Source organism: Cynocephalus volans, chromosome 4 (genome assembly GCF_027409185.1).
Source record: "Cynocephalus volans isolate mCynVol1 chromosome 4, mCynVol1.pri, whole genome shotgun sequence".
NCBI lineage: Eukaryota > Metazoa > Chordata > Mammalia > Dermoptera > Cynocephalidae > Cynocephalus > Cynocephalus volans.
This window is the reverse complement of record NC_084463.1, coordinates 88,512,243-88,531,127: the sequence shown is the minus strand read 5'-3', so window position 1 is coordinate 88,531,127 and position 18,885 is coordinate 88,512,243. Positions and strand designations below refer to the sequence as shown.

General features: G+C 36.6%; 1 protein-coding gene across 2 annotated transcripts in view; it reads left to right on the top strand.

Annotated features, from left to right (window-relative positions):
• Window positions 1-2,105: 2,105 nt before the first annotated feature.
• TMEM135 (transmembrane protein 135) overlaps window positions 2,106-18,885 on the top strand; it is a 261,356-nt gene continuing 244,576 nt past the window's right edge. The window contains exons 1-2 of one of the 2 annotated variants that reach the window (XM_063093467.1): window positions 2,106-2,401; window positions 17,626-17,753. In XM_063093467.1, coding sequence (XP_062949537.1) covers window positions 2,261-2,401; window positions 17,626-17,753 — 269 coding nt within the window. In that variant the 5' untranslated portion in view covers window positions 2,106-2,260. The remainder of the gene's footprint in view (window positions 2,402-17,625; window positions 17,754-18,885) is intronic. The other variant, XM_063093468.1, reaches the window with a different exon arrangement.

Below are 18,885 nucleotides of genomic sequence, written 5' to 3'. Positions count from 1 at the left end.
AAAACCTTCTCATACAAACTAGGGTATCTGTTACCATGATCACACTCATTCTCTCCCTCAAGATGGATCTGCATGGGAAGCCAAACCATAATAAAAGTGTCTGGTACACCTGTTCTCAGTGAAGGGTCATTAGTTAGATGAGTCAAATACTTAATGACATTCTTCCTAGAGAACCTGTGAATCCATTTCATAGTAGAGATGGTTTTGTCAGTGAGTTCAGAATACCTGAAGTCCTTGGGCTACAGTTCACTTCTAGGCATGTGCCTGAATCGCTGCAGTGGCTCTTTCCTTTTTTGCTTCTAGTGCTATCAACTCACTTTCCTTCTTGGGCTGTTATTGCATTAGTCTAACTTTTCACACAGATGTGGCTGGCCTCTGAGGCATTCCTTTTATACACCTACTCTTATCTATTATATGTTGCTTTTGCATCTGGAGAAAGAATTGTGTGCCCAGATGTTTGGGTAGCCAGAGGCATAGAGCTATGACAGACACTGCTAGTTGCCCCCAATATCTGTTCTTTCCATTTTGCTAATAAAACCTCAAATGTTAGCTGGACATTTGTCCAACCAATAAAAAAAGAGTATGTTTCTCAGCCTCTTCTGCAGATAAGTATGGCCATGTGACTAAGCTTTGGTCAAGGGATGCAAGAAGTGGTTTGTGTGGATCTTCTGGAAAGTCTTGATTTTCATTTTTTTTGGTGGCTGGCCGTTAACATGGTTCGAACCCTGGACCTTGGTGTTATCAACACCATGCTCTGACCAACTGAGCTAACTGGCCAGCCCTTCTGGGAAGTTTTCTTAAAGAGAGGAAGTATGTCCTTCTCTTCCCTTTTCTCTGGTCTTTCTGGCTAGCGTGTCGATGTCATGCTAGGTGCCGCAGTCATTTTATAAGTCAGGGTGGAAATCACAGGTAACACTTGGCGGAGCAACCTGTCAGAGTCTGGGATCCCCGATGATTATGGAACCACCATCTTAGCCTAGGACTGCCTATTTTTGAGAACGAGAGGAAGTTTTTATCATTATTTTTTTGGGCTTTCATCTGAGTATTTCTCTTTTATTTCCTTTAAACAACTTACGCCTATCTTATAGTATCTTGTTTAGTTTTCTTGCTATTTTCTGTCTTCTCCCTCTCGAATGCTAGTTTCATGAAAATAGAAATCTTGTCTCTTGTTCGCATCTGTCTCTCCAGGGCTTAGAACAGTGCCTGAAAAACAGCAACGGCTCAGTAAATATTTGCAGAACGAATAAATGAAGACTAGAGGATGAGAATGCGATTCCTCTAAAGGTAGGAAATTCCTGCTTTAAGAAATTATAGAATTTAGAATTTCAAAGAAGCTGGGAGGTTATTACAGGCGAGGACACTGACACTCAGAGGGGTTATGTGACTCATAAGGCACACAGGTCCCTTGTCATGCTAAGTGTTGGCCAAGCTCTCTTTTCAGGTCTGAGTTTTAACACGACTGCTGCCTCTGCTGTGTGTACTATTTGGTTGACGAGCATCCGGCAAGGATGCTGCAGCTAGGATTGCTCAGTGGCTTAGGGTTTGGATAGGATGACCCTTTCCCCACACGGGAGGTGTATGTGTAAAGCTGGCTGAGATTTTTCAAGCCTTTCCAGACGCCAGAGCTTAGAAAGTCCAGCGACTGGGAGCAGTTCGACTGCAACCACCAAGCAGCCTTTGCTGTTTGTTACCTGGCACTCTCGGGAAGGGGAGCTGCCAGTTCTGGGAATGACATATGCCTCAGGCTCTCCTCTAACAACCTGTTTCTCCAGCAGCTCCCAAAAAAGATATTTAATGCCTTTCTTCTACTACACTCAGCTCTATTTGACCGGCCTTTGAGAGAGGACGGAGACAGGTGCAATTTGCCCCAGGCCACCTACCACTGCGCACCCACCAGAACGCTCGCGGGGGCGGGGAAGGCGCGTCCCCGAATCGCGCACACCGTCGGCTCTCAGTCGCGCCGGCCCCTGAGGGGCGGTGCACGCCCAGGCCGCGGGGGCGCGCCTCGGAGGAGGCCCGCATGAGGAAGCGCGCACGCTCCTCCTTTCCCCGCCCCCTCTGCGCGCGTCCCGCCCCCTCGAGCCGTGATACGCCGAGCGCTCAACATCCGAGGGCTTCGGCCGGGAGTAACCCCGCTCGCGTGACCTTTACCCTCCATTCCGCTGCCGGCTGGGTGAGAGGGCGTCGGTTGGGCGCTGGCCCCTGGCCCTCCCGAGCTCGGGTTCTCTCCCCTCACAGCCCCTCCGCGCTGCTTCTCGTCATGGCGGCCCTCAGCAAGTCCATCTCTCATAACTGCTACGAGATCGGCCACACTTGGCACCCTTCCTGTCGGGTCTCCTTCCTGCAGATCACCGGGGGCGCCCTGGAGGAGTCCCTGAAGATCTATGCTCCGCTGTACTTGGTGAGACCCGTCAGCCTCTCCGCCAGGGCGAATTTAGTGTGGAGGATGGGCCGGGGGTGCAGTCGGCGCTCCCGAGGGGCCCTGGGACACTTGTCCTGTGTCGGTTTCTCTTTTGGGGAGAGTCGGAGTGTTTTTTGTGTGTGTGTGTTGGGGAGGGGAGTTTGGGATGGGGGAGATCGAAAGGGGAGGGAGTATCCGAGCTCCTACAGGGGAGAAAGGAGAGGGGAATTAGAAGTTGCCTGTTGCTGGGAGGAGGATGGGCTCCCAACTTTTAGGATTAAGAATAGGACACTTAAAAACGTGAACTCAGATACCTGCGTTATTTTTCCTCTTCTGCCTTGTGATGGAGAGGTGTTTGTAGGTCGGCGAGGCGATGAGAGTGGTCTGTAGTCTTTCCTCATTCAATTCCTCCTGTTTTATTTTGCCTTTAAGAAAAAATGAAAAAGGCATATTTGGTTCTAAGTCCCCTGTGGCCTCAGAGCTTGTCTCAGTTTGTTATGACAGGATTGTGACTTAAGGGTTTTGCAAATATTTTTGCAAGTTCGCTAAATATACTCCTGATTTGATATTTTGCATGATGATTTAAAAGGTGGTTCCAGTCTTTGAGTTAGTGCAGGTGATGAGGGGATATGAATTTATGTCACCTAGGTCTTTTTATTATGCGACTTTACATGTAGGGCAATGAATAGAGAATATTTGGAAATATGTGTATGTTACACTGAGAAATGTTGAAGATGTTTGTTTTTAAATGTTCTCACCAACATCTTTTTTTATAATAACCTTATTCTTGGTATTAAAGGTTTATTACTTTGACAGTTGAAGTTCCTTGTCTCATTTTCTTGCCTTTATAGCCTCTGTCTTAAGAAGGCAGAGATCATATTTTTTGATGTTTTCTAAAAGTTGCATTCAGTGTTCAAAGAGTGATCAATTAACTCTTCTTTCTTCTTGAAGTAATAATTTGGATTTGTACCCTAATGTGCCTGAAAGTGTGTCATGGCTATAACCTACTTGAAAAGTCTGATTATTTGTTACAGAGATAACACAGGAAAAGACAGTGACTCTCTCTAGGTTGCAGGAGACAGTTTCACTTTTATCATATAGACTGACGCTTCTCAAACTTTAATGTGTTAGGAATCCCCTGGGGATCATGTTAAAATGGGGTTCTGATTCACTAGGTCTGGGTGAGGACTGAGAATTCGCATTTCTAACAAAATTCTAGGTAATGCTGATACTGAGGGACATGCTTTGAATAGTAAGGATCTAGGGTAGAGGACAATAATAAACTTATTGGAGCTGGAAATTTCTCTCTTGATTTTCTTTGGCAAAGATTCATGTTTATCTGCTTTTCCATATGACTATGTGACTTGTGGCCAATCTATGGTTCAGTTTTTTTAAAAAATAGAACCTCTGCAAACATTACGGAGTTCTTGATGTATTCAACTATACAAAATGATTGTTCCTATCCTCAGAGGATTGTGATCTAGGTGGAGAGAGAGTTTATGCTATGTAATTTCTCCCTCTGAAAATCCATAGCACTTTCATCCACTCATTCCTTCAACAAATGTTTGTTGAATGCCTGCTATTTGTTATATCTACAGCCTGGACAATTTATTGATTATGTTCTATGATAGGGAAGTTCAGGGGAGCAAGAGGAACATAGGTTCTCCTACTCCAGCAACATAGGGTGGGATGGGGGGTGGGGTGGGTCAGAAAAGAATTGTCTTGCTATTGTATTTCCACCTAGATTAAATATTTCTTGAGAATAAATTTTTCATCTCTTGTGGCCTTGTAGCTGTGTATTCCAAACTTTGGGTTGCTACTCATCAGAGGTTGTGAAATAAAATTAGTGGGAACTGACCAGCATTTTAAGTGAAGTAAAATAAAATAGGAAATGTTAGAGTGCATTTCAGGTATTAAGAATAAGTGTTATTTCGTGACAGTTTTGTTTCAGTATATTTACGTGTGTTGGTGGGGCTACTTAAAGCATATAGCAACACTATGTTCTTTGTTAGTGTTGGATAGTTATGCATTAAATGTGTACCCCAATGTGTGCCAAGATGCAAAGTATCGTGGTGGAAAGAAGCTTTTAAAAGGGGTCTGAGATATCTGGATTTGAATCTCAGCTCCATCAGTTACCAGCAAATTGACTTTGTGCATGTTACTTTATCTTTCTCTGTGGGAGTGAATTGAGACAAAACATATTTTTCTAGTTTGTAATAGGTCTTGAATAATTATGCAATTTCCCCCTCCCCCCTTCATTTCCCAGTGGCACTTAAGTTAGGAGTGAAGTTCATTTAGGGTGGCTAGGGAAGGCTCCTTGGATGAAGTGGCATTTGACTTGGACCTTGAAGATAAGGATGGACAGACTTTTTCTTTTCTTTTTTTCTTTCTTTCTTTTTTTTTTTTTTTTTTACTGCTGGCTGTACAGGGATTAAACCCTGGACCTGGTGTTATGAGCACCACACTCTATCTGAGATATTCGGCCGGTCCTGGATGGACAGACATTGATTCATGTAGTAGGTAATTATAGAGTACTTCTTAATGGAGAGGAGGGAGACTAGTGTGAATTGAGTCAGAAATCTAAGTGGTTTTGTAAAAGAAGCAATGTAATATGTACATTGTCTAAAACAGAAGGTTTGTAACTCCTGTAGGAGTTAGGAGTGTTAACAACTCCTTTTTAGTGAGCATTTATGTGTTTAGTCCTTTATGTATTTTATCTTATTTAATCCTTACACAGCTCTGTCCCTTTTCACAGGTAAGATAACAGAAGGTTAGAGAGGTTAAGTGATTTACAAAATTTAGAGCTAGTAAGAGAAAAAGACAGGATTCAGTTCTTGGGTTTTCTGACCCAAAGTCAGACTGAAGTTCAAGATAAAAGAGCCATTGAGAGCTTTTTTTGAGCAACGGGATAACAAGTATAAAATGGTGCTTTGAGATGATGAATCTGGTAGACTGGATTGGAAAGATTATTTAGAAATTGATACAGTAGGTTCACTAAGTGGTGGAAGGAGACAGTGCTCCTGTGGAATCCTACCCTGCAGTTTATTAGCAGTGTGATCTTAGGAAAATTACTTCATCTCTTTGAGCCTTAGTCTCTTTGCATTGCAGAAGATAATTATACCCATCTTTTAGGTCTGTTATGAGGACTTAAATGGGATAATAGTGTGTATGAATAGCCTCTGTAACTAGTTGGGCCCTAATAAAGTGGTGGTGGTATCAAAATAGTGCATTAATTGTGATCTTTTTCTCTATCTTCTGTTAGAATGGTGGTTTGTATTCCGAACTAGCACAGTACTTCAGTAAATGCTTAATAAGTGTTTGAATGAGCACAGGTATGAATGAATGAACTCATGAATAGTGCAGGAATGAGGAGATATTCAGCAGGTCTGTCAGAGAAAATGAAAGTGCAGTTCTAGAGGCATATCCTGGGAAGAATGAACAGGACTTAGACACTGAGATATTGGGGAAGCGTGAGTACTTGCTTATGCTTCTAGGCTTTCAGGTCTGATTAATGCAGTTGCCATTGCTGATAGAAATGGAGAAGTTCTGGTTTGGAGGAAGATTGTAATCAAGAGTATTTTCTGAAGCCTATAAAATAGGTCTTATGTATCTGCTTTTCATGTGAAATATTATCATGTGTGTTGTACTAAACTGGTTCCTTTCATTCATTTCATGTTTACTTTCTTGATCTATATTTCTGCTCTGCTCTCATGCTTCTTTTCAGCTGGGTATCTACAACTATTCTAGTGACTATTCACCTTCTACTGCTTAAATCATGTGAAAATGTAGATGTGCTTTTCCTTATAATAATGAATATTTGTGTTTTCACAATTTGTAAAAAAAGCCAATCCTCACTCATCAATTCAATTCTTATAGTTTTTAAAAACGATTCCTACACTTTAGTAATGTATTCTAACTATTTATGTATGTAACAAAATGCATTATATGAAGTTATGTTTTATTCCTTGGTTGTTAGTTATTGCCACACATTCAAAATAAGTGGTACCTCTTGCCCCCCCACCCCCACGAAACAGTTGTTAAACTGTTTAAACCCTAGACTATCACTAAAATTAAGGCAAGTGTAGTGCCCTGGATTTTTATGATACATTTAGAATACACAGTTGCCCATTTGGGAGTGTGGATTCTATGCTGTTTAAGTTCTTAGTCCTAAGAAGGAAACTTTTTCACTAACCTCAGGTGGTTCTAAGACCTTTCTTAAATATCCTTTTCCTAGGTGGCTTTCTTCAGGACCTCCAGATTGTGGTACTGGCATTTACGTTTAGCTGAGTCCAAAATAGAACCTTTTGCACTTTTGGGAAGGAATGATTTAAAACCTGCATTTTCATTGACCTTTAGATGTTTAAAAGCTTCTTCAGAGTATGAAATGTTTACTCAGTATTTACTCCCTTTGAACAAATAATCTTTATAATCTGTTAGATTATAAAGAATCAGTTCATCACCTCTAGCTTCTGAATAAGCACTTAAGCAGGAGTTGGAATTCCTAAGAATAAAAAGCAAGCAATATATAGACAGTCTCCAGTTAGTTGCTAATGTCTCGAAAACCACTAACAGTGAAGAAATCAGTTCAGTGGTACGGTTTAGCATATTTTCTAGAAAAAAAACAAAATCAGCAATGAGACTTTTATGGAATGTAAGTGAGGGCTCACTTTTCTTTTAAATGAGCAATTAAATGATGAATTTTCTTATTTCATTGGTGTGACATTGTGTGTGTGTGTGTGTGTGTGTGTGTGTGTGTGTGTGTGTGTGTGTTTGTGTCTGTCCAGTTTTTTTGTTTTTTGGCAGCGGGCTGGTGCTGACCTTGATGTTGTAAACAGTGCTCTAACCAGCTGAGCTACCTGGCCAGCCATGAATTTGTTGAACTTATTTTTGTATGTGATTTCTTGTTATTCTTTGGCTGCTCTCTGTTGAGTACAAAGTACAGCTTCTTGCACCTCACTTCTAGTTGAGAGTTGAGGGTTTGCTATTGGAGTAAACACTTTGTGAACTCACTGTTTTCTATAGCAACTGTTTCTGAGTATACTTGGTCAAATGTGGTTTGTCATTATTTGCCCCTTTAGTTATCATAGATCAGGGATAAAAATTAATAAATATTTGAATATAGTTTGTAAATGATTATGACCCATCACTGTTCATATTTCTGAGCCAGTAGATTCTTATTAAAACAGATGTTTGTTTGATTAAAAAAAAAAAGCTTTTAAAGAAACCTTCAGATCCTTAGTATCTTTCAATGCCAGCAGTATTTCCTTTTGTGTGGTCACTAGAAAATTCTCTTCATATCAAAAGGAATGGTTCTCTACCTGGGAAGTTTATTTTCTTCAATAAAATAATACATTTTGGTAGAGAGAGACACACCCAGAGGAGTGAGGGAGCCAAATCCACACTGGTAATTCCTGTGGCGGCAGATTTTCCCTCAGATTGCTTTCATTCCTAATTCTCTAGTTGATTTCATTGTGATATGGATTATTTTGAATAATAAGGCTGTTTATTTACTGTTGAGTAAATTATATTTGTCATGAACGTTTGACTCTTAAAAACATTTTTTTTGGTTATTTGCTGATAAATATTAATGAAATATATACACAAATAAGGGGAGACTGTGAGATTTGATGATTAGGTTTAGTAATATCTGAACCTAGACTATTAGTATTGGAATGTTTGTTCTCTATGCATTTACCAAGTATTTATTGAGCCTGCTATTTGCAGGGTACTGTTTGTAGCAGCTATGTGCTACGTGATATGGTGGGGAGTAAAATGAATGGGGCGTACTTCTTACATTCAGATTTTATAGTCCAGGAGGGGAGATTAGGCATGAATAGCCCTGTAATACAAATTCATCGAGATAAATGCTATATGGTACACATAAAATGGTTTGAGAGATCAGAGGTAGAAGGTCACGTTTGATTAAGAGATAAGGGGAAACTTAATGGAAGAGGTGGCATTTTAGTGTCCTTGAAGGAAGAGTAGGATTTGGAAAGATAAAAATAGGTGGTAGGTAAGGGAGAGGAATGGCTTGAACAAAGACATTCAGGTAGAATAGGATATGGTATGCTTTGGGGAATCACAGGTGGAGTTTGTGCTTTATTTGTGGGTAGTAGGCAGTCACTAAAGATTGCCAACAAGGGATGATATGCTTAGATTTATAAAGCTTAATCTGGTAGTGTTATGTAGAAATGGTAGACTTAGTGACTCAGATGTAAGGTAGAGGGAAGAATCAAATAAAGCTAAATGTTTTAAGCCTTGTTTATTGGGATGTGTGGAAGGTAGTGCTTTGGAAAAAATATTTTCAGTGAAGTATACTGGATTGCTTTGGGGCATATTGAGTTTTAGCTACTAGTGCAATATATGACTGGAAAATAACCAGGAGGCATTGAGAAATGTAGGCTGCTGTTCCAGAGAGAAGCTGGGGCTGGGGATTCAGGTTTAGGTGTCATAAGCATAGAGATGAAAGTTGAAGTTGTGGTAGTGGGTTAGATCAACAAGGGAGAGAGTTTAGAAAGAGAAGTCGATGTGAGGAATGCTCATATTTGGAGTAGAGGGAAAGAAAGAAAAAGTAGAGAGGTGTGAGATTGAGGAGATACATTGTTGCAGAGAAGTTTTAAGCAAGAAGTTCTGGGAGGATTGTTAAACTGGGGAGAACATGGGCTTGAATCTCAGTCCTGCCACTTACTAGCTTTGTGACCTTGAACAAAGTTCTTAACATTTGTGAACCTCAGTGTCCTTATCTAAAAATGGGGGTAAAATACCTATTTCATAGCCCTTAAAAATTCAAATCAGCCATGTTATTCCTCTACTCATAACTCTGTGGCTTTCTAGCTCAATAAAATGTGAAGAAGTCTTTAACATGGCCTGCAGAGCCTTATGTAATCTATCTGTTGCTTGTTTGATTGCATTTCATACTATTTTCCCTGTTACTTATTCACCTCAATAATCCAGATTTACTTACACAATTTATTTTATATTTTTGAATCTAAGTTTTGTATTATTTAAAATAGAGAGCTCTTGATTTCTGGGGAATATCTTAAAGTGGACAGCAGCCAGATTGTAGAAAAGTGAACATTTCTAAGGAATGCATATAAGGTGACTTTCTTGTTTTATGAGTTATAACTTTGAGAAAAAAATTCTTCCTCAGATTATGCTTTTATTGATAATGACAAGACATTATCAATGTAATTGCTTTCAGTCCACAGATTGAAAAGCCGGAGCACAAACTTATGTTTTATGTTTATTTGTATAAGCTTTGGAACTGAGATCTTGATAATAGACTGATCATTTATTCATCAAATATTTATCAAACATTTATCAGGCACTGTGCTAGGTGATAATTAGGAAAGAGGAGTTAATTGAAGTGACTGCTTAATAAACAACTAAATAAAAAATTTTGAAAAGTCTTTTCAGAATGTGTTGGTACAATTTCTTGCTTTACAATTACTTGCATTATTTATAGAGTATAGTGAGTGTGAAAGGTTTACATCCCCAAGTGCTATACTCTGCACATAGTAATGCATAATAGTCGTTGATGTTTTGATGATAATGGGTCTTAAAACATTTTAGGTTCAGTATTCTTCAGTTATCATAATATAGTACTGTGTTAAAGACTTGTTTGAATCTCTGTTGACCCTAAGTCAAACTTTTAAATTGCCTTTTGATTAATCTCTAATCTTAGCTTGCTTTCTGCTCATTGATATTCTCTAAAAAAGTGTTGTAAGATTGAGATTTGTGTATTTTTCCTTCATGTAATGTGAATCTGTTTCATCTTGGATACTAGAAATATAGTTGATAAGTATTTGTTAATGAGCCTGATTAATTATTGAATCAAATTCATGTTGCAAATTGATATTACAAACCATATGTGAAATTCTTTCCTTATAATTATGCTTGAGGAGAATCAATAATCAATAATCAAAATGAATAAATGTAGATTTTAACTAACTTTGCTTGCAGCAGCATTAAAAGATATTCTATAAATGCAGTAAAATGGACCTTAAAGAATTTATGTGTGCCAAAAAAGTTTTTTTTTTTTTTTTTGACACCTGGCTGGTATGGGGATCCAAACTCTTGACCTTGGTATTATAGCACTGTGCTCTAACCAACTGAGCTAACTGGCCATCCCCAGGGAAAAAAGTATTAAAGAGGGAAGAGTGCTAGATCAAGTATCATCAGATTTGAGCAGGTTCATTTTATAAGAATACTGACATTACAGTGTTTACAACTCCTTATCGTTTATTTTGTATAGTCTTTTGACGCACTACGTATGTTAGATTGCTTTGGTTTCTTGATTTCAACTGTATCTTCGAATTGTAGTTTGGATTGTAGTTAGTACGTTTGGGGAGTTTCCTTGAAGGATTCTGTATCTATTGGCAGTAGTGAAAGGTGGCTTATTCTGATCAGTCTTGATTTTTAAACCTTGAAAAAAATAGACATGGGATTCTTTTTTTCAGACCTTCATCTCAGAAACTCCCAAGCACAGGGGACACTGAATTAACCAGGACCAGCCTGAATTTCAGGGTTTGCCCATAATTTCATGTAGAGTCCATGGAGTGTAGCGTAACTATATTTACCCTGAATCTTCATTTCCTTTCATTCTCTCTTTCCTGTCCTCATGTTATTCATCAAAGATTACAGATTGCTTACAGTGAGTCAGAAATACACGAGTGGGGGGAACACGGAAGCTACATTTATGGGGGAAGATAGAAGAAATACACACAAAAAATTATTTCAACTGTGGTAAGTGCTTTTAAGGAGGTGTATAGGGTATTACTAGAGTGTGTTAGGAGAGGACCCATTCTAGTGTGCAGGGCTAAGTAGTGAGAAAGTTTTAGTTACAAATGTTAGAAAAACTATTTTGAACAACTTCTATTTGTCTTCCGTCCTTTAAAGGTAAAGCAGGGTTGTTTTGGACAAAATTGTGAAGTTTCTTAGACTTTTTGGTTTAAGCATCTCTTTTAAGCTTCTTTTTCTGTGCTCTTTTCTCTTTTTCCCATGGTTAATTTCATGGTTGGGTTTCAGTAGGTGGTCAGGGTCCCATTATCAAAAAATAGTAAAGGATTTTTATATCTGTCAAATAGTTACTGACCTCAATTAGTCCATTATGCATGAGTTGAAATACAGTTTAAACCTTTTGAGAATGGCTTTGCCTTCTGTTAATGGAGTTTTATATATCAACAAATGGTGAGGCAGTTGGTATTTTTTAGTCAAGGTAGTCACCTGATATCTGTTATTTCTTCTCTTGCTCAAATTGTCCCTATTTCCTGGCCTTGAACTCTTAGTTTGCTAGACTTCTGTTTTAAGGATTCAGTTATTATACCTGGTCTTCTTATTCTGCATACCTTCTATTTTTCATATGGGTATAGTATATGCGGGGCTCAGTCTGAGTCTTGTTTTTGATCACATTTTGTCTCACCATTGTATCTTAAGTATATTTTCAGGTTTATCTTGAAAGCCTATGTCAATTTGTATATAAATTTGAAAGTGTAGGACAGTAAGGATATTATGGGTAAGGTATGTAAGGCTTAATGGTCATCACTAAAGCTTGATGGTATGGTTTTTATCATAGAGAGGCATCATAATAAACAGTTAAGGAAAACTTGAAGATTTGCTTGTATCCTCCCACGTGCGAGTATACTATTAAGTTGCCCTCGTGTTTTGGTCTGTTTGTTTTTAATAAGGGGTTGTCTGTATCTGATATGGCAAGCATGGTGTGTTGGTTGTAAGTTACAAGACCAAAGTTTTTGTTTTGCTCTACAGTTTATAGTGTGATGTCCTCATTTATTTAGAGATGATATCCTGCCTTAACTGCTTCATAGCTTGCTGTGGGAATCATATACTGCATATGTAAAAGTTTTGAAAACTGTAAAAAGATTTGTAAATATTGGCCTATGATACTTGGTTTCTTGTCATTTTGTTTTAGATATTTAAATTTGGCTTTTGTAGCTTATACTTTTAACCTTAAAAATAAAAATGGTGGAAGCAATTCAGATGTAGGGTTTTAGGGTTCTTCAAAGAATCAGAACCATTTGGGTATGTCTCTGTGTGTGTGTATAATAAGGAACTGGCTTACAATTATGGAAGCTGAGAAGTGTGAAGATCTTCAGTTAGCAGGCTGGAGACCCAGGAGTACTGATGCCTAGTTCCAGTCTGAGTCTGTAGGCCTGAGAACCAGGAGACTATAGACCCAAGAAGAGCTGATGTTTCAGTCACGTTTGAAGGCCAGAAAAGACCAATGTCCCAGCTCAAGAAATCTGGCAGGAGAAGTTCCCTCTTTCTTCATATTTTTGTTCTATTCAAATAGGTCTCCAGTTGATTGGATGAGGCCCACCTACTCTTCGGTCTGTAGCCTTTGTGTTAGTCAGGATGGTCTCCATACTTGCCTTCATAAACTATGCTTAATGCTGCCTCTGTCTTGACTGGAATATTTGTGAAGATATTCACTTCCATTTTCTTCTAGGTACTTTATTGTTTTATAATTTTCAAATTTAGTCTATGATCCATCTCAAATTAATTTTGTGTATAGTATGAGGTAGAGGTCAAAGTTAATTTTTTTTTTTTCCACACAGATATTCAATTTTTTTAGTAGCATTTATTTAAGAAAAAAAAATATAATTTTACCAGGGGGAAAAATGGACCCTTTTGTGTCATTTAATTTAAACTCTTTATTTAGGAAATGAGGAAATTGAGATCTAAAGAGCATCTAAACAAGGATCCTTCATAAAAATAGTTGTAGAGTTAAGATTAAAAATCACCTCTCCTGATTATTTTGTACTGTATATGCTGATTATTCCCATTCCCTATTCAGATTTTTTTCTATAATAATTAATCCCTACTTTCTCACACTTATTTCCTTCGCCCCAATATTACAAATTGTAGCATATGTTTATTATAGAAAGTCTGGAAAATATCCAAAAACAAAAAGAAGAAAATTAAAACAATCTATTATTTATCATTCAGAGATAAACAATGCATAATAACATTCTTGTATTTGTTCTATACGTTCATTACAAATTATTGTTTTGTAGTCTGTCTTTTTACTTTATATATTTCGATTAATTTCCCTAGGTCATTAGTCTCCTAAAACCAGTTTATATAAATATAAATAAATAAGTACAGATATATATTTTTACCATAGTGGTATGATGTACCTTGTTTTTAGCTAAATCTTTGCATGTGTGTTTGAAAAATTCATAAGGAATTAATTAATGTGGAATTATTTGGTCAAAGCTTATGAACATTACAAAGTCTTTGATATAAAATGTAATGTTTCTCAAGGTGTCTGATGATGTCTAATGATGATTTGGATCAGTGCTTCCTAACCTTTTTCATGCTGTAGCATGGTTTATAACAAAGAAAATGATAATAATGTGTGGCACACTGGGGAAAACTGAGGTGGTGATCACCTTGGTCTGTTATCCCAGGCCTGGCCTGGCTACAGCTACTGAGAGGATCAGTATTTTAGCCATTTGTGAACCCAAGTTGGAACACCTGGGTTACAGCATGGTGACGATAAGGTCCTAGGTTATCTCCCATGTTTTGTGTCAGACATTCCATTTCTCACAGTAGATGGTACAGTTTGGTCTACCAATATTGTAAATAGGTACAATTTATCCACTTTACTCTTAATGGAATTTAGTTTGTTTCAGTATTTGTAATTACAGATAGTGCTATGAATATGTCTTTTGGGTGATATTAGCACTTAATTCTTTTGGTTTATACCCAGAAGTGGAATTGTGGAGTCATAGAGTAGGTATACATTGAGTTTCATTAGATACTATAGTTTTCCAAAGGAACTATACAGTTTTACATTCTGACCAACAATGCATGAGAGTTGAGGTTGTTTCACATTCGCACCAGCACTTTTTATTTATATTATCAGTTATTTTCATTTTAGCCATTTTGTATGTGTAGTAGTATTTCATTGTACAGTTCTCTGGTGACTAATGATGCTGAGAACATTTCATATGCCCATTGGTCATGTGAATGACTGCTTTTAAAAAACTATCGAACTCATTTTTTAGAGATAGTTTTAGATTCACATGCAGTTGTAAGAAATAATGTAGAGAGTCCATGGACTCTTTATCAAGTTTTCCCCCATTGTATCATCTGGTAAAACAATAGTAAAATATCACAACAAAAATATTGCCATTCATATGGTCTAGACATAGAACATTTCCATCACCACAAGGATCTCTAATGTTGCCCTTTTATAAACTTTTATAGCCATACCCATTTTGCTCCCCTCATTCATCTACCTCCCCTTAATTCCTGGCAACTACTAAGTTTTTCTTCATTTTTATAATTTTGTCATTTCAAGAATGTTATAGAAATGGAATCATACAGTATGTAATCCTTGGGGACTGGTTTTTTTCTACTCTACATAATTCTCTAGAAATTCATCTCTTAAGATTTTCTCCAATTTTTTTTCCTTAAAAGTTTTGTAGTTTTATTTTTTACATTTATATCTGTGATACATTTTGAGTTGATTTTGCTTAAAGTGTGAGATGTAGGTTGGGGTTTATTTATTTATTTATATCTGTAGTGGTTCACTTGCTCCAACACCATTTGTATAAAAGGCTCTCTTTCCTCCATGGAATTGCTTTTGCACCTTTGTCAAAAATCATTTAGATGTATAAGTCTTGATATCAGATAGATTGGTTCTTTCCACTTTATTCTTTAAAAAAATTTTTTTAAAGCTGTTTTTGATTTTTGGCTTTACTGTATAAATTTTAGAATAATCTTGTCTATAGCTACAAACATCTTTCCAGGATTGGAATAGGAATTGTGTCAAACCTGCATATCACTTTGGGGAGAGCTGACATTTTTACCATGTTGACTCTCTTAATCCATGAACATGGTATACCTCTCCATTTATTTACATTTTCTTTGATTTCTTTCATCAGCATTGTATAGTTTTTAGCATATAAATTCTGTACATGTGTTGCAGACTTATACCCAAGTATTTCATTTTTTGGAGGGGTTATAAATGTTATTTTATTTTTAATTTGGGTGTCCCTGTGTTCATTGTTTTTATATAGAAATACAACTGACTTTTGTATGTTTACCTTTTATCTTATGACCTTGCCAAACTACCTTACAGTTTTTATGTAGACAATCAGGTTATCTGCAAATAGGGTCGGTTTTATTTCTTCCTTTGCAGGAATGGAGAAGGATTTTTTTTAAGTAACTACATGAATATATAACAGTACCAAATTCTGCCCATTGTTAAGTCTGAAATGAAAGATATATTAAATTCCAAATCCTAAAGATGCTATAGGAGACCATAAGAAATCCTAAAGGAGACCATAAGAACTGATGAGATGGTTGAGGATCAGGGAGGAATTGAAAATGACATTGACATTTTGTTCTTAATTGGGTAGACAAGATGTTATAACTTGAGGAAGGGAACTCAGAAGTAAAAACATGTTTGGGAACACAAGGAGTTCTTTGAACATGATGATTTTTTTGGGTGGGACATCTATACTGCCATGTCCAATAGACATTTGAAGTATGGACTTAGAACCTGGGGGACAGTTAGGGTTATAATAGGGATTCCTACAATGAGATTATAGTTGATGCTGTGGGAGAAAGTACGTATAGAATGAGTAGAGATCTGATGAAGAAATGCTAACAAAGGAATGTGAATGAAAAGAATGCACTGTCACAGAAACCGTAGAAACTTCTCTACTGTCAGACTTCTTCTACCTGTTTGTCAAGATCCATCTTAGAAGGTTCATTTAAATCCTCCTGACATCATCACCTGCCCATTTCCATCTCCCTTTGGTCAGTCCCTAATATGTGTTTCTATAGCAGTTTCTTCTTCCTCTATTCTGGCATTTTACCCGGGTAGTGCCATATTATAATTTATTGTTTGTATCTATTTCCCTATCAAGATTTTATGTTCCCGAAAGCAAGATTTAGGTCTTATTCATCATTATTTTTCCTGTGTATGGCAGTTGAATTTGAAGTAGGAGATGGTTAGTTTCAGAGGCTTTCAGGAGGTGGAGTAAGAGAAGAACTGATAAGAGGCCCTTAGATTTTCTTGACCGTAGGGAAAGTGTTCTCTCTAGAAAGGTGGGGAGTAAATGGAGAGTTTTATAGTTTTCCTGCTCTTGAGTCAGTTTTGCCCTTTCTTACACCCCCTCCTGATGGAACTGTATTCTTTCCCATGACCTATGAGGATTCTACTATTGTTCCAAATCTAGCTCATATCCCCTTCTCTGTGTAATTTCTGCCTAATCCTATATTAAACTTACTGTGCTAAATTGACACGGCAGTTTGTGTTATATTACTAACACTTAATTATTCTTTCATATCTGAATCCATATCTTGAGCATGTTATTTATATTCTGTTTTTTTCCCATTATATTAATAGTGTGCTCAACTAATTCTTAGATTTTATGTATTGATTTTAATATACCATTACTGAATTATGTTAGGACTTTTTAAATTTTAATCTAGAAATCTTCCTTTTGAATTCAAAGTTCACCAAAAAAAGGTTTTCAGTCTAAATTTAAAAGATGAGTCATGAAGCCTAATAGGTTGAATTTTAAACAAAAGATTTCTGTGATAAACTTCTGTAACCTTCTGTTCAGGAACTTCTTGTCCCTGTTTCTGTGTTCTGGTAGCACATGGTACCCATCTGTACATGTATTATTACTGGATTCTTAATATTAGTTTTTGAGGTCTTTTTTTTATGGGCTCCAGGAGGCCAGGAATCATTAATTTCATTTTTTACTTTTTGTATTCCTAGGATTTTTTTACACAGTAGTCGTGATTGAATAACTGAATGAATTTTTTTGGTTTCTATCACTGAGGTTCTGTAATAATAATAGGCCGATAAAAATCTATAATGTAGTTTTTGTTACAGCATCCAATTTTCATTTGGATTGCAATTTATTTTTTCCATTTAAAAATAAATTCCATTTTTTCAGTTTAAAATGGTTTTTAAGGCATTACAAATACTTACTTCAAGATGTGGAGGTTACTCATCATATGACCAATGTTGTAGTTCTTGGTGTATATTTTATCTTCAGTAAATTCAAGTGTCTTCTTTTTTGTGTAGGAAATTGTATTTTTATAGAGGAGCCAGTAAAATGCCAGAGTTTTTACTTTAATTTTTAAATATATGCTTTTATTCAGTAGCTTCCATGTAAGAGCTAATTTAAGGTGGGAAAAGTTGGTTGGATTAAACAAAATAAACTTTCTTTTTCCAGATTGCAGCAATTCTTCGGAAACGAAAATTAGACTATTATTTACACAAGCTACTCCCTGAGATTCTACAATCTGCTTCATTTTTGACTGCTAATGGGGCCTTGTATATGGCTTTCTTTTGCATTTTAAGGTTGGTACTCATATTCACCACTAGAAGTTAATACAGATTCTTTTGTTCAAATGGAAACAAACAGATGTTTACATGAATGTTGTGTAGGTCACCACCTCTTTTTTTTTTTTTTTTTTCTTTTATCTGTGAAATGACATTTATCTCAAAGGAAGTTGGTAAAACCAGGATCTTTGGGCCTCTTGGCCTCGAAATGTGATATAAACTTTAAGTTACTGGTCAAGCAAAAATGCTTTAATATACTGCACATTTTCTGAGGTGTGCTATATTTATCAAGTTGTTGATCATGACTTCTTAGCTTTTCAGTTTTATAGATCAGGAATTCAAAGCAACTGTCTATGACGTAAGTTAGGGCCATGTGCAGTGAGCAAACTTCAAAAGGACTGTAAAGTGCACATTTTTATGTATAAAACAATAAGTTAACTCCTAGTATATCCTACCATTGGAACTTTTGATCCTGATTCAGTCTTATGTAAATTACCTATACTGCATGCTTTATATATTAGAGATGGAGATAGAATTCAGTCTTTTGAGTGCTTTGACATACACATTTGTAAGATATTTACTTTTTTATCTTTCTCCACTGATTGTTGAAAACCCAAACTAATGTTTTTTTATATCTGTCAAATTAAAATATTAACATCCTCATATTGATGTTGTCCAAAGTAGTTCTACAGGTATATTTTAACTGCAATTAAAAATATAATTTCTTTTACAGGTTTTTTTCTCAGAGCATTGATATTTATAAACTTCTAGATTATGCAGAATATAATTGATAATAATTTTATACTATCGAGCAATTCATGCCTTTAAATTTACTTGAAAAATCTATGTAAGGAAGGAAATTTCTTCATCATGTGGTCTCTGGAAAATTTCTAAGACTTTTTAAAACTCTAAGAATAAGGTTATTAATAATTTAGGTTTAAAAAACTACAGTAAGTGTAAGTTGCTCTCACAGCAAATTTCTTTATGTTCTGTGAAACTGTTAACAGTGGAAGCATAAAATACTTAAAATTAAGGTAGCATGCATGTTCCTCCTATCTGATTCATTGAGTTAATTTTCCTTTAGTTTTTACATTCAGTAACTTAAGTCCTTTGTGAATTTTATATTGGAAGGAAAACCACCTCCAGTCTT